Source organism: Rana temporaria, chromosome 8, assembly GCF_905171775.1.
Source record: "Rana temporaria chromosome 8, aRanTem1.1, whole genome shotgun sequence".
Classification (NCBI taxonomy): Eukaryota; Metazoa; Chordata; class Amphibia; order Anura; family Ranidae; genus Rana; species Rana temporaria.
In genome coordinates this window covers 173,891,015-173,909,114 of record NC_053496.1, presented here as the reverse complement: position 1 = coordinate 173,909,114, position 18,100 = coordinate 173,891,015, and the positions used below count along the sequence as shown (strand labels likewise).

At 44.4% G+C, this 18,100-nt stretch overlaps 2 protein-coding genes across 2 annotated transcripts; both read left to right on the top strand.

Moving 5' to 3' along the window:
• The first annotated feature begins 5,199 nt into the window (after positions 1 to 5,199).
• LOC120910503 (gastrula zinc finger protein XlCGF66.1-like) lies at positions 5,200 to 8,973 on the top strand. Its single transcript, XM_040322261.1, has 6 exons — positions 5,200 to 5,492; positions 7,901 to 8,044; positions 8,131 to 8,254; positions 8,359 to 8,426; positions 8,510 to 8,645; positions 8,957 to 8,973. The coding sequence occupies exons 1-6, from the start codon at positions 5,415 to 5,417 to the stop codon at positions 8,971 to 8,973; spliced, it is 567 nt and encodes a 188-aa protein (XP_040178195.1). The 5' UTR covers positions 5,200 to 5,414.
• Positions 8,712 to 11,234, top strand: LOC120909438 (gastrula zinc finger protein XlCGF17.1-like). The gene is made up of 3 exons (XM_040321207.1): positions 8,712 to 8,857; positions 8,957 to 9,095; positions 10,340 to 11,234. The coding sequence occupies exons 2-3, from the start codon at positions 9,032 to 9,034 to the stop codon at positions 11,122 to 11,124; spliced, it is 849 nt and encodes a 282-aa protein (XP_040177141.1). The 5' UTR covers positions 8,712 to 8,857; positions 8,957 to 9,031; the 3' UTR covers positions 11,125 to 11,234.
• Positions 11,235 to 18,100: the final 6,866 nt, after the last annotated feature.

Sequence of the window (18,100 nt, the reverse complement as noted above, 5' to 3'; positions counted from 1 at the left end):
GGGCACCCCTCATGGGCACAGCTGGTGTACAGACCCGGGAACTCGGCACAGGGATGGTGGGCACCCCTCATGGGCACAGCTGGTGTACAGACACAGGAACTCGGCACAGGGATGGTGGGAACCCCTTATAATGGAGTGCTGACCTGGGAACCCAACACAGAGGTGGTGGGAACCCCTCATAAGGGTGTGCTTACCTCGGAACTCGTCACAGGGATGGTGGGAGCCCCTCATAAAGGGCACAGCAGGTGTGTAGATTCAGGAACTCAGCACAGGGATGGTGGTAACCCCTCATAATGGAGTGCTGACCTGGGAACCCAACACAGAGGTGGTGGGAACCCCTCATAAGGGTGTGCTTACCTGGGAACTCAGCACCGGGATGGTGGGAACTCCTCATGGGCACAGCAGTTCTGCTGACCTGGGAAATCGGCACAGGGATCCCGCCATTGGTCTCACAGAGATAGGAGAGACTTGGGTGATTTAATTCTGATGTCTACCAGGAACTGCATTAGGCCCCTTTTAGACTGGGGCGGGAGCCGCGGTGGCGGTATAGCGCTGCTAAAAATAGCTGCACTATACCGCCGGGATTGCCACGGGAATCGGCCGCTAGCGGAGCGGTATTAACCCCCGCTAGGCGCATTGCGGGTGGTATTGCCACGGTTTCCCATTGTTTATATACACGCCGCTCCTCTCACCGCTCCAAAGATGCTGCTGACAGGAGATTTTTTTCTCTCCCGCCAGCGCATTGCCTCAGTGTGAAAGCCCTCTGGCTTTCACATTGAGTCTGCAGTGAAGGAGTTTTTCAGGCAGTATAGCGGAGCTATTTTTAGCGTTGTACCGCCTGAAAAACTCGTCAGTGTGAAAGGGGTCTGTCTTCTATTGAATGATCCAAGGCCCCTTTCACACATGTGGACTGCTTGTTACATCAGTTCAGTCACGGTTGTTCAACCACTTCAGCCCCGGGCCATTTGGCTGACCAAAGACCAGGCCACTTTTTGCGATTCGGCACAGCGTCGCTTTAACTGACAATGGCGCAGTCGTGCGACGTGGCTCACGAACAAAATTGACGTCCTTTCCTTTTTTTCACACAAATAGAGCTTTCTTTTGGTGGTATTTGATCACCTTTGCGTTTTTTTTGTTTGTTAATAGCGCAAAAAAAAAAAAAGAGCAACAATTTTGAAAAAAAAAAAACATTTTTTTTTTTTACTTTTTGCTATAATAAATATCCCCAAAATGTATATATATAAAAAAAAAAATCCTCAGTTTAGGCAGTTTGGGAAGAACGGGGAAATGTTGAAAAAAACTTTGTTTTTTCTAGATCATTAAAAATGGTTGTGTGTACGCGGCATTAAGCTTATTTCTCATCACCTCCCCAACAAACTTGTAGACCAGTGATGGTGAACCTTGGCACCCCAGATGTTTTGGAATTACATTTCCCATGATGCTCAGCTACACTGCAGAGTACATATGGGATGCCAAGGTTCCCCATCACTGATGTAGAGGAACAGGACACAATGGGAGGAAAGGACCCTTCCCCCGATGGTCCCAAACTCTGGGCGGTGGAGCTGTAGAAGGTCATTGTAGGGCTTGATGGAGGTTAAAGGAGAAATTGAAAATGTGGAGGGTTTATGCTCTAGACTTGAAAGCTATACAAATCCCAAGAATGAATTTCTGCTATTTGATCCCGCCAGAAAGCTTGTGAGCTGATCACTTCCTCTGCTGCACGCTCACTTTGTTCTCAGCTCTTACTCTGGACTACAGAAAACCTCCACCTATGTTTATGGAGAGAGGGAGGTGTTATGTAGTCCTGTTCTAGAGTGACAACCCTGTTCCTTCCAGAGATACAATACAGTGAGTGTTGTCACCCTAGGACAGGAAGTGTGTTAAAGGACCACCAGGTGAAGGTAATGGATAGAAAGCAAAAAGAAAAGGAATGCAGCCACCTTAAGGACTGCAATATATTACAATTTATACAGTGTTCATCGGGTATGTTTATGAATAATAAAGTCAATGGTCATTCCAAACCATTTCCAATGGCGTTTCACCTCTAGGACTGTGCAAGGGGTGACGTAAAGCAAAACTCCAACATTGCAGCTAATGCCTGTTTTAAATATCTATGGATGGAAATATATTTACCTGCCGAGATGTTTGCGATTCTGTTCGGCCAGTCTCGTGATTCAGTTGGTTAACACTTCTATTCAGCATATGAAGGTCCCTGTATTACCCTTCCAGCTTGCCTATTGGTTAATGATTGAGAATTCGCATACCAGCTGGGTCCCGCCACACCCCCTCCCCCCCTCCTGCACAATCTGTCAAAGGGATCATCTACCCGTCACCAACTTGGGGAGGAACGGACAGAAGCAGGGAATAGAATGTTCTATGTTCAGATGAACACTTGGATGGTTGTGTGCTGTTCGTATTTTTTAATTTTTATAACTTAATAAAAGGTTTAAATTGCTCAGTCTTGTGTGTGTGGTTTTTTTTTTTTAATAACTTTATTGGAATAATCTGGTCACACATGTTACAATATGATTGCACCATATTGGCTTATTCCCCATTTAATCAGATTGTATATGTTACAATCAGGGGCGGACTGACTATTGAGTCACTCGGGCACTGCCTGAGGGCCCCATGCCACTAGGGGGCCGCAACAGGGTTGCCAGGCTCAGTAAAACCAGGGACAGTATGTAAAAATCAGTGGTTTTTTTTACATCTGTCCCTGATAAGTCCAAAACTGACATGCTTTTGATGTGAAAATCTCAATTTTAGCTGCCCCGCCTCTGCACTGCCTCCTGCGTGGCGGCCATCTGTAAGCCCAGGGGCCCCATAATCTTCTATTGCCCGGGGGCCCCATGAGTTGTCAGTCCGCTCCTGGTTACAATGCCATTGTACAATCCAAGGGTCATCATTCTGTAAAAGGCTATTCAATCCCCATCACTACAACATGGATTTGTAATTTGGGGTAAAGAGAGGAAACACAGAAGGGTTAATGTGCAGAGAACGGGAGGGTAGCAAAGGATTACTGTCCTTTAAAGGGAGGGTAATAAATGGGTAATAGTCAGAGAACAGGCAAGGGCAGTGAAGGGTTAATGTGTGGTGAATGGGGGGGGAGGATTAAAGGGCTAACAAACCCAGAGAGTTATGAAGTGAATGGGAAGGGGGGGTGAAAAGGGTTAAATATATTTGGAGGAGGGGGACAGTAAAGGACCAATGTACAGAGAAAGGAAGAGGGGCATCCAATGGTTAATAGAGGACAGAGAAGGGCCAATGTGCAGAGGTGGGAGGGCAGGAAAGTGTTTAATGTACAATGAATGGTGAAGGTGGTGTAAAGGGTTAATGTACAATGAGAGGAGGATGGTAAAGGGTACCTCACAGGTAATAGAGGTGTCCAATTAAAAGATTAATGGATGCTAAATGGGAGACCGAGAAGGGCCGGTGTACAGAGGAGGAGGGGGGGGGGCAGTAAAGGGTTAATATTCAGAGAATGGAAGGCGGGGTAGTTGTGGGTTAAAATAGTGTAAATAAGTGAAGGGAACACTAAAGGGTTAATGTACAGTGGATGGAAGGGGCAGAGAGAGGTTTATGTACATGGAATTGGAGAAGGGCTAATTGGAGTAAAGGGTTATTGTACAATGGATGGAAGAAAGGCACTAAAGAGTTAATGTACGGTGGATGGGAGGGGGGCAGTAAAGGGTTCATATACGGTGGATGAGAGGGAAATAAAGGGTTAATGTACAGTGGATGGAAGGACACTAAAGGGTTCATATACGGTGGATGGGAGGGGGCAGTAAATGGTTAATGTATGGGGGGGAGGGGGGAGGACACTAAAGGGTTCATATAAAGTGGATGGGAGGGGCAGTAAAGGGTTAATGTACAGTGGATGGGGGGCAGTAAGGATTAATGTACAGAGAATGGAAGGACACTAAGGGGTTAATGTACATAGGATGGGAGGGGGCAGTAAAAGGTTAATGTACGGTGGATAAGACGAGAGTGAAGTAAAGGGTTAATGTACAGTGGATGAGGGGTAGGGGACAGTAAATGGTTACTGTACGGTGGATGGGAGGGGGGCAGTAAGGGGTTAATGTATGGTGGATGGGAGGGGCAGTGAAGGGTTAATGTATGGTGGATGGGAGGGGGCAGTAAGGGGTTAATGTACGGTGGATGGGAGGGGCGCAGTAAGGGGTTAATGTACGGTGGATGGGAGGGGCAGTAAAGGGTTAATGTAGGGTGGATGGGAGGGGCAGTAAAGGGTTAATGTAGGGTGGATGGGAGGGGCAGTAAGAGGTTAATGTACAGTAGAGGTAAGGGCAGTGAAGGGTTAATGTATGGTGACTTAGAGGGGGGCAGTAAAGGGGTAATGTACGGTAAATGGTAGGGGCAGTAAAGGGTTATTGTACGGTGGATGGGAGGGGGGCAGTAAAGAGTTAATGTACGGAGGATGGGAGGGGGCAGTGAAGGCTTAATGTACATTGGATGGGAGGAAAGGGTTATTGTATGGTGGATGGGAGGGGGCAGTAAAGGGTTAATGTACGGTGGATGGGAGGGGGCAGTAAAGGGTTAATGTACGGTGGATGGGAGGGGGCAGTAAAGGGTTAATGTACGGTGGATGGGAAGGGGCAGTAAAGGGTTAATGTACGGTGGATGGGAAGGGGCAGTAAAGGGTTAATGTACATGGATGGGGGGCAGTAAAGGGTTATTGTAGGGTGGATAGGAGGGGGTAGTAAAGGGTTAATGTACGGTGGATGGGAGGGCAGTAAAGGGTTAATGTACGGTGGATGGGGGGGGGGGGGGGAGTAAAGGATTATTGTAGGGTGGATGGGAGGGGGGCAGTAAAGCGTTAATGTACAGTGGATGTGGGGGAAGTAAAGGGTTAATGTATGGTAGATGGGAGAGGGGGCAGTAAAGGGTTAATGTACAGTGGATGTGGGGGAAGTAAAGGGTTAATGTACGGTGGATGGGGTGGGCAGTAAAGGGTTAATGTACAGTGGATGGGGGGGCAGGAAAGGGTTAATGTACGGTGGATGGGGGGGCAGTAAAGGGTTATTGTACCGTGGATGGGGGGCAGTAAAGGGTTATTGTAGGGTGGATGGGGGGGCAGTGAAGGGTTATTGTAGGGTGGATGGGGGGGGGTGCAGTAAGGAGTAGAGTCGCTGAGAAGGATTCACGCGTGATTCTGTACAGTGAATGTGGAGGAACTGGAGTTGGGTTCTTGTAGGATCTCCGATCTGCTCTCAGTCTGCGTTTTAATCTTCGGCAGATTCTCTCCAGATTGGTTTCTATTGAATTGTGAACAATGTTTCCTATGCTGGGCTACAACAAAATGGCTGATGAGAACCAATCACTGGAGAGCCTTCCTCTTACCCATAATGCTGAGTGTTGGAGGAGGCTCACCGATCCTACAGAAGTGAGTGAGAGCTATGGAGGAGAATAGTAACCCCCTCACTGAGCAGATCCTGCAGCTCACCCTGGAGATCCTCTACCTGCTGACCGGAGAGGTGAGGACCATTTTACGGCTATGACTTCACAACCCAATATTCATGTACAGGTTTTCCCTGTCGCTATATTATTATAAATAAACCACATTTTTAGTGTTTTTTTTCTTGCAGACAAAATAGACATTTTTTACACTTAGATTTAATTATGAACATTTGCATTGCGCCCGGGTACCACTTGCCCACAATCTCCTCTCGTCCCCTCTGTATTAGAATACTTACCTCTAATTAGCTGATCAGCCTACCCCTGGGTGACAACCCACTTAGCTTATACTGTAAAGCCCTCATACTTTGCTCACCTGGTGTCACATCAAGGACTTCTGTGGAGACCATGGCTATCTGTTGGCCAACTTGGTAAGTTTCGGGGTGACTCTAAATTGGCCATAAATGTCCCAATAGAAACAAACTTTACTGCCATCTGTGGGCGTTTCTCTGGCCTTTTGGCTTTCTAGGAAAAGACATTTCTTTCTGGAAGATTGAGACTTTTTGACTCTTTATAGACGTGAACCTTGTCCTGGAGGAAGATGGAGATCTTTGGGCACATTGTGGATAACGAGAGCTTATTGTTGACAATGAGGGTTTTTGCTCCTGGAAGAAGGAGCTCTATTGACTCATTGGGGAGAAAAATGGCCTCTTCTTGCTGGATGGTGGAAATCTTCAGAGAAATGAAAGAAAACTTGATTCAGGAAATCCACAAGATACAATAATGATCAGGGTGTCCAATACTCAATTTTCTGGTGGGTGTCACCACAAGGTCCAGTAAACTAAGAAAAACACTTGAAGTAGGAAGAGGTTCCTATTGTCCACAATGAGTACAAATCTCCATATTTCAGCAGAAGGAGGTCCTCATTATCCACAATGAGTCCAGAGATCTCCATCTTCCATCTGGAAAAGGCCCTCATTATGTACGAGTCCAGAGATCTCCATCTTCCAGCAGGAAAAGACCCTCATTATGTACAATGAGTCGAGAGAGCTCCATCTTCCAAGGGCAAAAGGCCCTCATTGGAGATCTCTAGACACATTGTAGACATAGTTCCTAATCTTGATGAAAAATGGAGATCTAGTTTCAACTTCTTGTAAACAATAAGGGTCTTTTCCTAACAGAAAATGTAGATCTCTGGACTCATTGTGGACAATGGGGAACTCTTCCTGCTGGAAGATGTAGATCTTGACTCATTGTGGACAATGGGGACCTCTTTTTGCTGGAAGATGCAGATCTCGACTCATTGTGGACAAGGAGGGTCTTTTCCGTCTAGAAGATGGAGATTTTTGACTCATTACGGACAATGAAGGCCTTTTCTTGCTGGAAGATGGAGCTCTCTTGATTCATTGTGGTTAAAGAAGAACTTTTCCTGCAGAAAGATTGAGATCTTTGGACTTATTGTGGATAGCCAGGGCTTTTTCCTGCTGGAAGATAGAGCTTTCTCGACTAGGGCATCTCCTGCTGGAAGATTGAAACCTATAGACTCGTAGAAAAAAAAGGCCTAATCCTGATGGAAGATGGAGATCTTTTGACTTCTTGTAGACATTGAGGGCCTTTTCCTGGCAGAAAATGAAGATCTCTGGACTCATATACAATGGGGACCTCTTCCCGCTGGAAGATGTAGATCTTGACTCATTGTGGACAATGGGGACCTCTTCCGGCTGGAAGATGTAGATCTCAACTCATTTTGTACAGTGGGGACCTCTTCTTACTGAAAGATGTAGATCTCAACTCATTGTGGACAATGGGGACCTCTTCCTGCTGGAAGATGTAGATCTTGACTTATTGTGGACAATGGGCATCTCTTCCAGCTATAAGATGTATATCTCAACTCATTTCAGACAGTGGGGACCTCGACTTACTGAAAGATGGAGATCTGGACTCATTGTGGATATTGGGGGCCTTTTCCTGCTGGAAGATGGAGTTATCTTGACTTACTGGAGATAACAGCAAGATGGAGATCTCTGGCCTCATTGACGACAGTGAGGACCTCTTCCTGATGGGAGATGGAGATCTCTGGCCTCATTGGGGACAGTGAGGGCCTCTTCCTGCTGGAAGATGGAGATTTCTGGCCTCATTGGGGACAGTGAGGACCTCTTCCTGCTGGAAGATGGAGGTCTCGGTTCATTGTGGACAATAAGGGCCGTTTACTGCTAGAAGATGGAGATCTCTTGACTTATTATGGACAACAAGAGAGTTTTCCTGCTGGAAAATGGAGATCTCTTGACTGATTGTGGACAAAGAGGGTCTTTTCCTGTGTTAAAATGTATTATTTTAACAAATTTGTGAACAACGATTATGCAGCTTTCACCCATTTTGATCTTTTGTCCGTAATGTTGTTGTTTAATTAGAAAGTCATGCCTGGTTAGTTTAATTAAGGCTTATGAATAACTTCTGGTACTTCATGATTGTGATCTTCCCTCTTTAGGGTTATACGGTTGTGAAAATGATATCTGAGAATGGACAAAACCCTTGTATGGTTCCTTCACTCTCTTCCCTAATATCTGATAGAAATAGCGAAAAAAAGATTCTAGAAGTCACAAAGAAGATCGTTGATCTGCTGACAAGAGAGGTGAGCGGTGTCGGGAATTCTGGGACATTATCCAGTAACAGACAAGGGATGTGTCTGGATGGTGACTGTATCATTGTGTGTGTCAGGTTCCTATAAGGTGTCAGGATGTCACTGTCTATTTCTCCATGGAGGAGTGGGAGTATATAGAAGGACACAAGGATCTCTACAAGGATGTCATGATGGAGAACCAACTCCCCGTCACACTTCCAGGTAGGAGTGGACCATATTGTAAAGGAGAGAGCAGTACAGAGTTACAACCATCATGTAATAACCAAAGAAACAATGTATTCAGTCAGTGTGTGTGTTTCCTACAGATGGATCCAGTAACAGAAAACCACTGTGTTCTGCGCAAGAAGATCTCAGCATTTCTCACCATGGTCAGGTATTAGACTGACAATCATTGAAAGTTACATTATGATCTGCACATTAGCTGCATTTACTATTTTGTGTTACATTGACATTCAGGGCGGAAGAAATTTTAATATTAAAAAAGAGATAAAAGAAGAAGAGGAGGATGGATTAATTGAGAATTATTTAGAAGGACACAAGGCTCTCTACAAGGACACCATGATGGAGAATCAGCCGCCATTAACATCACCAGGTAAGAAGAGAATTTATTGTAAAGGAGAGAGTATGGAGGATCCTACTGGACCTTATCTCATAAACACATAGAAACAATTTTTTTAAGATGAACAAATATGTGCATTTCCTACAGGTGGATCCAGTAATGGGAACCCACCAGAGAGAAGTCCCCATCCTCTGTATTCGCCAGATTCCACACAGGAAGATCAGGAGATCCCTCACCATGATCAGGTAGATGAGGATGTCAAACTGAAGCTCTAAACTGTATTAGATTCTAACCTTCCATTTAGATTTAGGATAATAATGCTCACAATTATTTTCTGGATTTAGGGGAAAGAAGTGATTGATATAAAAATTGAAGTGAAAGACGAAAATGAGACATATGCGAGGGGCGAGCAGCCATCTATGAAGGAAGCTGAAATGATGGTGACAATTACTAAGGAGGAATGTTGTCTAGATAATAGTACGGGTAAGTATAGGGATGCAGATTGACCAACAAAGAGAAAGTATCAGTAGACCTTTACACCATCCAGTAAAAGGACTCATGGAACCCTCAACAACCTGCGGAGCTGATCTAAGTGCCCTTCAACACTGTAGCTCCAGTGATCCACAACTAGATAAGGGCATGACCATCCCGGGAGCTTATCCAGATAGCACAGAGCCCTATGGTATAGAGGACACTGTACACCAGAGCCGGTACATTTGGGGGTGGGGGGGCACAGTAAAGTGTCCTTCTAAAAGATGGCTGGACTGTAGTGATTGAGGAGGGACTAAGCTCTGCAACGTGCAAGATCTCAAGTAAGCCCATTATAGTATTAATACATATTAGTAAATCAACTACTTAGTATCCGGGTTGAAGGGGGCTGGGGGTCAGTGTGGGGGGGGGGGGTGCTGGTGCTGGCGGGGTGTCTGGCTGGCTGAGAGGACGAAGATTCTAATTCGAACATAGAACATTTTGTTTCCTGACTCTCTACCTAATGGATAATATTACCTCTGAAAGTATTTCAGCTACAGTTTTCGTTCACATTCAGATGACTAGTGCCAGTAAATGAACCCCTTTGTGCTGCATAAATGGCACCAGTGTCACAAAGGGGTTAATTGATGGTATTGAAACGACATTAATTCTTTCTTAAAAACGGGGGGGGGGGGGGGTGCAGTTTGCCATCTTGCCCTGGGCACCAAATGGCCTTGTCCCAGCGCTGTACACTACCAGCTCATAGTGTGGTACTTCGTGAAAATGGCCTTAGCCTTCGCTATGCCAAACCACTGATGCGTTTTGCCCTGCCTAGAGCTTCAACGTAAAACACCATGGGTGGGGCAAAACATGACAGGGGTGTTGGGAAGAGCCTAGGCTGAGTCCATTTTTACATAGTACCACACACTGAGCTGGCGATGTGCAGTGTCCTCTATACCATAGGATCCTGTAAAAGGGGACTCAATTGTAAATGGCAGACCAGCAAAGTAAGGATGATGTTTTATTTGTAAACAACTGGCTAGGCTAACTTGAAAAAGTCTTCATTTCGTTATTAGTTTTAGGTTTAAAATAGAAAAAAAAAACAATAGTTTCATCGATATAGAACACATCTTCTATCTATGATCAAATATAAAAATGTTGTCCTTAAGAACATCATTAATGTACCTACACCACCAGCTAATGTACCCCAGAGACAATTAACATGCTGCTATTATTAACCAAACAATCCTTTTCAATAGGTGCATACGATGGCTGGAATACCTTAGAGGGACGTCTTATATCATCACCAGACTATAATGAAGAAGAAAATACTATGGTACAACGTTCTCAAGCACCTGACCAGAACCCAAGAAATCATAAAGCTGAGTTTCTGTTTCCATGCTCTGTATGTGGGAAAGTTTTCAATAAAAAATACCAACTCCATGTCCATCAGAGGGACCATGCCGGTAAAAAAATCTATTCTTGCCCAGACTGCAAAAAACGATACATAAAAAACTGTGACCTGGTTGCACACCAGAGAATTCACACTGGTGAAAAGCCCTTCTCGTGTTCCGAGTGTGGAAAGTCTTTCACCCAGAAATCCCAACTCACCGCCCATCAGAGAGTTCACTTAGAGCACAAGCCCTTTTCGTGTTATGAGTGCAAGAGGACCTTCATAAAAAAACAAGAACTTGTCCGACACGAGAGAACACACACCGGAGAAAAGCCCTTCTCATGTACTGAGTGCGGAAAGTCATTCAGCCTCAAGTCACAACTCAAAACACACCATAGGGTCCACACCGGCGAGAAGCCCTTTGCCTGTTCCGAGTGCGGCAGGTGCTTCTCCAGTAAAGCAAATCGTGATAAGCATTTAAGAGTTCACACCGGCGAAAAGCCTTTTTCCTGCCCAGATTGCTGGAAATGTTTTGCCCAAAAAGCGACACTAATTTTCCACCAGAGAACGCACACCCCCCGAGTTCGCAGTAAAACCTTGGTGTTTCATAGCGTGAATGGTCATGTAGAACAATTGTGTGATCAAAATTAGGCAGTTTGAAAGGTTGGCCCACCCAAATAATTTAAACTCTAAGGCCCCATACACACGATAGAATTTATCCGCGAATACGGTCCAGCGGACCGTTTCCGCGGATAAATCCTCTCGAGGATTTCGGCGGATTTTCATGCGATGGAGTGTACGCACCATCGCATTGAAATCCGCGCCGAGATCCTCTGGCGATGACGTGTCGCGCTGTCGCCGCGATTATGACGCGGCGACGTGCGCGACGCTGTCATATAAGGAATTCCACGCATGCGTCGAATCATTACGACGCATGCGGGGGATCCCTTCGGACGGATGGATAAGGTGAGTCTGTACAGACCAGCGGATCCATCCGTTGGGATGGACTCCAGCAGATGGATATGTTCTGCATGTCAGCAAATATTCGATCTGCTGGAATCCATCCCAGGGGAGATATATCCGCGGAAACAGATCCGCTGGCGTGTACATACCATAGGATCTATCCGCTGAAACCCATTTGCTGGGATTTATCTGCGGATGGATTCTATCGTGTGTACGGGGCCTAACTTTCTGCCCTTCCCTATTTTCCAATTGAGGAGATTGTCCTCTCTCTCGTAGTTGTGTCATCCAGACAGAAATGGAGGGAAAATGTCCAACATGGACAAGACACTGTCCTTTATTCCTAGGACACCCCAAGCCATTCATAAAATAAAGGTCTCATTGGTGAACCATAGCATGGACTTGTGTTTTATATGTACAGTTACCAGTCACAATTGTTTGTTCTTCATTAGCAACACTACGGGGGTGACTTATTGGAACTTGGCCTTTGGAGAAGGTTGTAGGTTTTCTAAACAAAGGGATGGTCAAGTATCTGCTGAACAATCTGACAGAATATCTAGTGGTAGTCACATTCAATTCAAGGCGTTTTGTAGCTTCTCCAAGCCCCTGATTTAGAAGTGCTATTAGACTATATACTACCATATGCACAGGGGTGTAACCATACTGTATTTCATAATGACCAATGATGAAATTGTGGTGTCGCGGCAACCTCCTGCTCCGAGCTTCTGTTTGGGTGATGGAATATCCTGTGGTGAAAAATGCCATGGGAAAATACTGACTTGGAATGTTAAAGCGGGGGTTCTCCCTAAAAAAATATTTTTTTTTCTAGCATGTTATTCAGCATAGTATCGTGAGCTACAGTATGCCTTTATATTTTATATATCACTGTGTAATCGCGTAGTAAAGTTTCAGGGGAATGGGCGTTCCTATGCAGAGCGCTCGTGATTGACGGCCGGCTATGGCGCGTCACGCTTCACGGAAATAGCCGAAATAGGTGTTTGCTCTTCACGGCGCCTGCGCAGTCAACTCCGATGTCTGTGCGCAAGCGCCGTATAGCGACGGGAAGAGCCGAGACCTACTCCGGCTATTTTCGTGAAGCGTGACGCGCCATAGCCGGCCGTCAATCACGAGCCCTCTGAATAGGAACGCCCATTACCCGCGGGGAGTCTGAAATTTTACTACGCGATTACACAGTGAGTACGGCGCCCAAAAAAAATATAAAGGCATATTATAGCTCGCGCTACTATGCTGAATGAGATGCTATAAAGTTGTTTTTTAGGGTGAAACACCGCTTTAAAGAGAGTATGTTACATGATACGAGGCGTCTTCAAAAAGTTTCCGCACCCTTTTATATATAACTTTTTGAGGAACCCTTGTATGACAAATAACTTAGATCTTAAACAAGAACTTATAGCAGAATGTAACCAATAGGAAAAACAATGCCGGTGATCTGCCGACATGGTTTCCGGCTATCGTGAAAGTTCCTGCGCAGGCGCAATCTGCTCTGCCGATATGGTTCCGGCTAACGAGAAAGTTCCTTTCAGGACTGCGCAGGCGCAAACTTGCCGACGGAAATCTCCGAACCTCGGCCAGCATCCAGGGCAACGTGGATTTTGAGGAAAGTGGCCGGTCGGCCTCACATCCTCGCTCCGCTCGCTCGGCCTCCTGGCTCTTTTTTTAACATCCTCCAATCCACGGGGATGTTAAAGAATGAGCCTGGATGCCGGGCGAGGTTTGGAGATTTCCGTCGGCAAGTTTGCGCCTGCGCAGTCCTTGAAGGATCTTTCTCGTTAGGGGAACCTTAAGGACAAGTCACCGGAGAACATGGTTCTATTGGCTGGATTCTATGCTCTCGGAGGAATTCCCCACGCTAACGAGAACTTAATTGCTTGAAGATCCTTCAGATGACTTTACTAGGTGATGGCCACACAAAGGGGTTTTCCCTTCCCCACACATTATTCAGACCCTCCCCCCCCCCATCTCCCCTATCTTCTTCACTCTGCTAACGTACTTCTTCTCACCTTCTCCCTAAACAAGGTCAGCTGTGGATCTGTTCTGGCCATATCACTGTCCCCATACCTAGAGATCCTTATCTCTATTCCCCCTCCTGGGAACATATTATACAGAGGTGACACCAGACATATTATACAGAGGTGACACCAGACCATGTACCTTGAGGCTGAGATTTATTCTGTCATATTGTCAGGATTGGGTTCAGCCCTTACTTCTCTGAGTAAACGGACTTGTAAAAAACGGACGAACGGTCCGCACATGTGAAAGGGGCCTTAGCCTTCCAGCTCAGTTGCTCTCTGCCTTTGCCTTGGTCAACATCACAGAGACTTTCTCCTGCGTTCCTGTTGAAGACTTGCTTGACTGACATCCCTTCTGGCTCCTGATGCCGCTTGCTGTTCTACACGTTCTTCTCTGGCTCTCTGACATTTGGCTTGGCTGACTATCCGATCCAGTTCCTGAACTCTGGCTATGTTTTGACTACGCTTACTCTGTTTATCTTTTATAGATGGACTGATACTACTGTGAGAATCTACAGGTATATGAGACCACATTCTTAGTCCTGAGGAAGCGAAGTACCCATGAAATCTGTTTATCTTTTTATTATTATTATTAAACAAGTGTGATTTAACTGTACTTCTGTCTCGGTCTGATTCATGGTTTCTGACACATATACACTCATCTTTATAGATGGACTGATGTGAGAATCTACAGTTATATGAGAACACATCCTTAGTCCTAAGGAAGCGGAGTACCTATGAAACGCGTAGACTACTCATGACTAATAACGTGATGGGATGGTTTTGAGTTTTCTCATATATACAACTCTATGGCCTCGTACAGACGGACCGTTTTCAACGTACATGTCCGCCCGGAGATTTCTGTATGATGGCTGTACACACCATCATACAGAAATCCGCGCGTACACGATACGCGGCGACGAGGCAGCGCCGTCGCCGCGAAGATGACGCGGCGACGTGCGCGGCCCTGGCAGTTTAATGCTTCCACGCATGCGTCAAAGTCATTCGAAGCATGCGAGGGATGGCGGCCGCTCGGACATGTACGGTAGGTCTGTACAGACGACCGAACATGTCCGACGGACAGGATTCCAGCAGGCATGTTTCTAAACAAGTCTAGAAACATTTGCCCGCTCGAAAAAGGCCCGGCGGGCAAATGTACGCTGGAATCCTGTCCGCTCGGCTATACAGACGACCGAACATGTCTGCTGAAACTGGTCCGCGGACCAGTTTCAGCAAACATGTTCGGTCGTGTGTACGGGGCCTTAGATCCCAAATTTTTGGGGGGATTTTAATATGAATTATAATAAAAATGCTTTGATTTTATGTATATGAATTGATGTTGATTTTGATGACTTTGTGAAGTATATATTTGAAAGTCCCTTATTTCTATCGCCTGCACCATTGAGATTTATTATCCGACTATAAACTATTGTTTTGCCAATCTTTTGATTGATTGATTTTTGACCTAAGTTAGGCGCCAAATGCCCACTGTGAAGTGAGCGTCTAAGCGCCGCTGGTAAGATATTACTTTGAATCAATCCGTGGTGAGGAAGAGAGAGGAAAGAGAAGAGAAGGCGGTGAAAGGAAAGGGTATCCAGCCCTTAGGGGAGCAAGAGAAAGAAGCCGTGGAGTGTAAGAGAGAAAAATAGAAAAGAAAAAGGGGCAGTGGTGATACTAAAAGAGGGGTAGAAGACATCATAGATGTCAGAATAGTCAGGGCCGTTCCGGGATCATAGTTATTAGGGGGGCAATGGGCAAAGTAGCTAATAAACCTCTTTCGTCCGAAGGTGGTGGCCACTTGTAATAAATATAGGCTCTCACATATGTATCCTTGTTCTGCATATTCTTGTATGCCTACTTCTGCTAATACGGACTATGTTGATTATTTTAATGATCACGCGGAGCAACGAAAAATATTTTTTTTTTTCAAAATGTAAAAATAAATAAATTAGTAATTAATAAAATAAATAAGTAAGTAATGAATAAAAAAAAAAAAAAAAAAAAAAATATATATATATATATATATATATATATATATATATATACATGTTTTTAAATAAAAATAATATAACACATATTATAGTAAAATGCATATTTCCTTGAAGGGCGATGTTATTGAGGCTGCAGAGGATTCTGGGAAACAGAGTTCTCCCCCTGTAAATAATACATTATCAATGGTGTCAGCCATGTTTTTGTAGCCCAGAAGTGCAGACAAAAGAGCTAAAAAAAAAACCAAAAAAAAAAACAAAACATTAGAAAATGTATCCTGCTCTCAGACAACATAAAGTCTTTGGTGCACTTGGATAGCTAATCTGAGTTTTTTTGGCAATATTTAATGAATAGTGCTTTCAGGTCTGCTGGGCTGTAACAAAACAGCTTTTACCCATGATGCTGTGCGTTGGGGGATGGGCACAATATATATACTGGGAGTGAGTTGAACAGAGTGAGAGCAATGGAGGCAAACTACACCGACCTGACGGAGAGGATATTACGGTTCACCCTGGAGATCATCTACCTGCTGACCGGGGAGGTGAGGAGGATTCTGGGAGCGCCACCAACATGTTTATTTCATTTTTTTTGCCGATACGTGCCTATGTTTTCAAAAAATCTACAGTGATTTTGGGTGTCAAAAGGGGAGAGGAGCTTTCCTAAATTAAATCGCAGATGTTCGCTTAGAGGGTTACCGTTCCGAAATGCTACATAAAAATCACACGTATGTGGAAGACTTTGTTGCCCTTTATTGTGGGGTATATATCTGATGACGCGTAAATTACTAACTATTTATTTATTACAGTTATTTTTTTATTATGGGTATTAATTACAGATCTTTATTCATTGCAGGCGTTTTTAACAGATATTTATTTATTACAGATATTTATTTGTTTATTAAAAGTTATTTATTTATTATGGGTATATATTTATTATGGGTATTTATTTTATTACAGACATTTATTTATTTTTTATTACAGGTATTTATTTATTACAGGCATTTATTTATTATGGTTATATATATTTTTTTTTATTATGGGTATTTATTTATAATGGGTATTTATTTACTATTAATTTATTAATTATAGGATTTTTTTTATTGTGGGCATTTATTTATTACAGATATTTATTTATTGCAGGTTTGTATTTAGTTGTAATGGATTTTTATTTATTACAGATATATATTTTTTTTATTAAGGTTATTTATTTTGTGCAGATATTTATTTACTTACTATTTGTCCATTTCAGGATTTTGTTATTGTGGGTATTTATTTATTACAGGTATTTAGTTATTATCGGTACTTTTTTTATTACATGTATTTATTAATGGGTATTTAGTATTTTATGCAAACGATACCTACACTTTTATTTTAATGATTACCAGGAAAAATGTGTGTGTATGTATATGTGTATATGTGTATATATATATATATATATATATATATATATATATATATATATATAATATTTTTTTTTTTTTTTTCAAATTTTAGTTTAGGTCTTCCCCCCCCCCCCTTTTTTTTTTTTGGTAAGAAATTGCATAATTTTAAAAGAGATATAACTGGTTAAATGTTTTTACAGAATTTGTGTTTGTGTAGATTTAGACGTGCATCTAAATCCACCAGTCCTCTAAAGAGCGATCAATTTTTGCCGATAGATGGGTCAACTGTGTGCATTTGTGGTGCTTCCCTGTTCCCTTAATGGGTCACGACCGAGGCATGTAGACACCCTCATCCACTTCCTATTGCAGCTAAAGGGGGGAACCGTTGGGGGGCACTAAAAATAACTGTGCATTTTTACTGCCCCTCACCCCCCAATCGCACATCTAAATGAGACCTACTGATGGCTGGATGCAAACTCAGTCCGTCCGAAAATGGGGGAAGCTGTCACATGATTGCATCCTCACTGGTGGGAGATTCCCCACCCCCCAGCTGCACATAATAAAGGGGTGGAGATGGTTGGGACACCATAGACCTAATACGACCATAATAGGACAATTAAATTGTCCAAATATAGCCATGTTGCCATATTAGGTCAATGATGTCACAACCAGCCTCACCCCTTTATTATGTACCGTATTTATCGCGGTATAACGCGCTCTGGCGTATACCGCGCACCCCCAAAGTGGCCCCCAATCCTGTGGGGGGAAAAAAGTTTTTTTTTTTGTTTTGTACTTACAGTTTTGATGTCTTGCGCGGCGTCCATCTGCGGCCTCGTCGGGTCCGGCGTCCTTCTGCGGCCTCGTCGGGCGTCCATCTTCGGCGGGTCGGGCGTCCATCTTCGGCGGGTCCGGTGTCCATCTTCGGCGGGTCCGGTGTCCATCTTCGGCGGGTCCGGTGTCCATCTTCGGCGGGTCCGGTGTCCATCTTCGGCGGGTCCGGTGTCCATCTTCGGCGGGTCCGGCGTCCTTCGGCGGCGTCCTCCCGCTCGTTTCCCGCCACGACTTTGAATACTGCGCCCGCATATAGCGAGCGCAGTACACTCGTGAATCGAGAGGCACCGAGACTGGCCGAAGATTCACGAGTGTACTGCGCTCGCTATATGCGGGCGCAGTATTCAAACTCATGGCGGGAAAGCGGGTATCGGCGTATACTGCGCACCCACGATTTTGCCCTGATTTTCAGGGCAAAATAGTGCGCGGTATACGC

What these genes read in the sequence shown, in the direction of transcription:
- LOC120910503 (XM_040322261.1), top strand. Translation starts at nt 5,415, where the DNA reads ATGGAGGAGAATAGTAACCCCCTCACTGAGCAGATCCTGCAGCTCACC. An exon ending in TCTACCTGCTGACCGGAGAG is followed by an intron (nt 5,493 to 7,900) that starts GTGAGGACCATT and finishes TTCCCTCTTTAG; the next exon opens with GGTTATACGGTTGTGAAAAT. An exon ending in TTGATCTGCTGACAAGAGAG is followed by an intron (nt 8,045 to 8,130) that starts GTGAGCGGTGTC and finishes TGTGTGTGTCAG; the next exon opens with GTTCCTATAAGGTGTCAGGA.
- LOC120909438 (XM_040321207.1), top strand. Translation starts at nt 9,032, where the DNA reads ATGAAGGAAGCTGAAATGATGGTGACAATTACTAAGGAGGAATGTTGT. An exon ending in TTGTCTAGATAATAGTACGG is followed by an intron (nt 9,096 to 10,339) that starts GTAAGTATAGGG and finishes CCTTTTCAATAG; the next exon opens with GTGCATACGATGGCTGGAAT.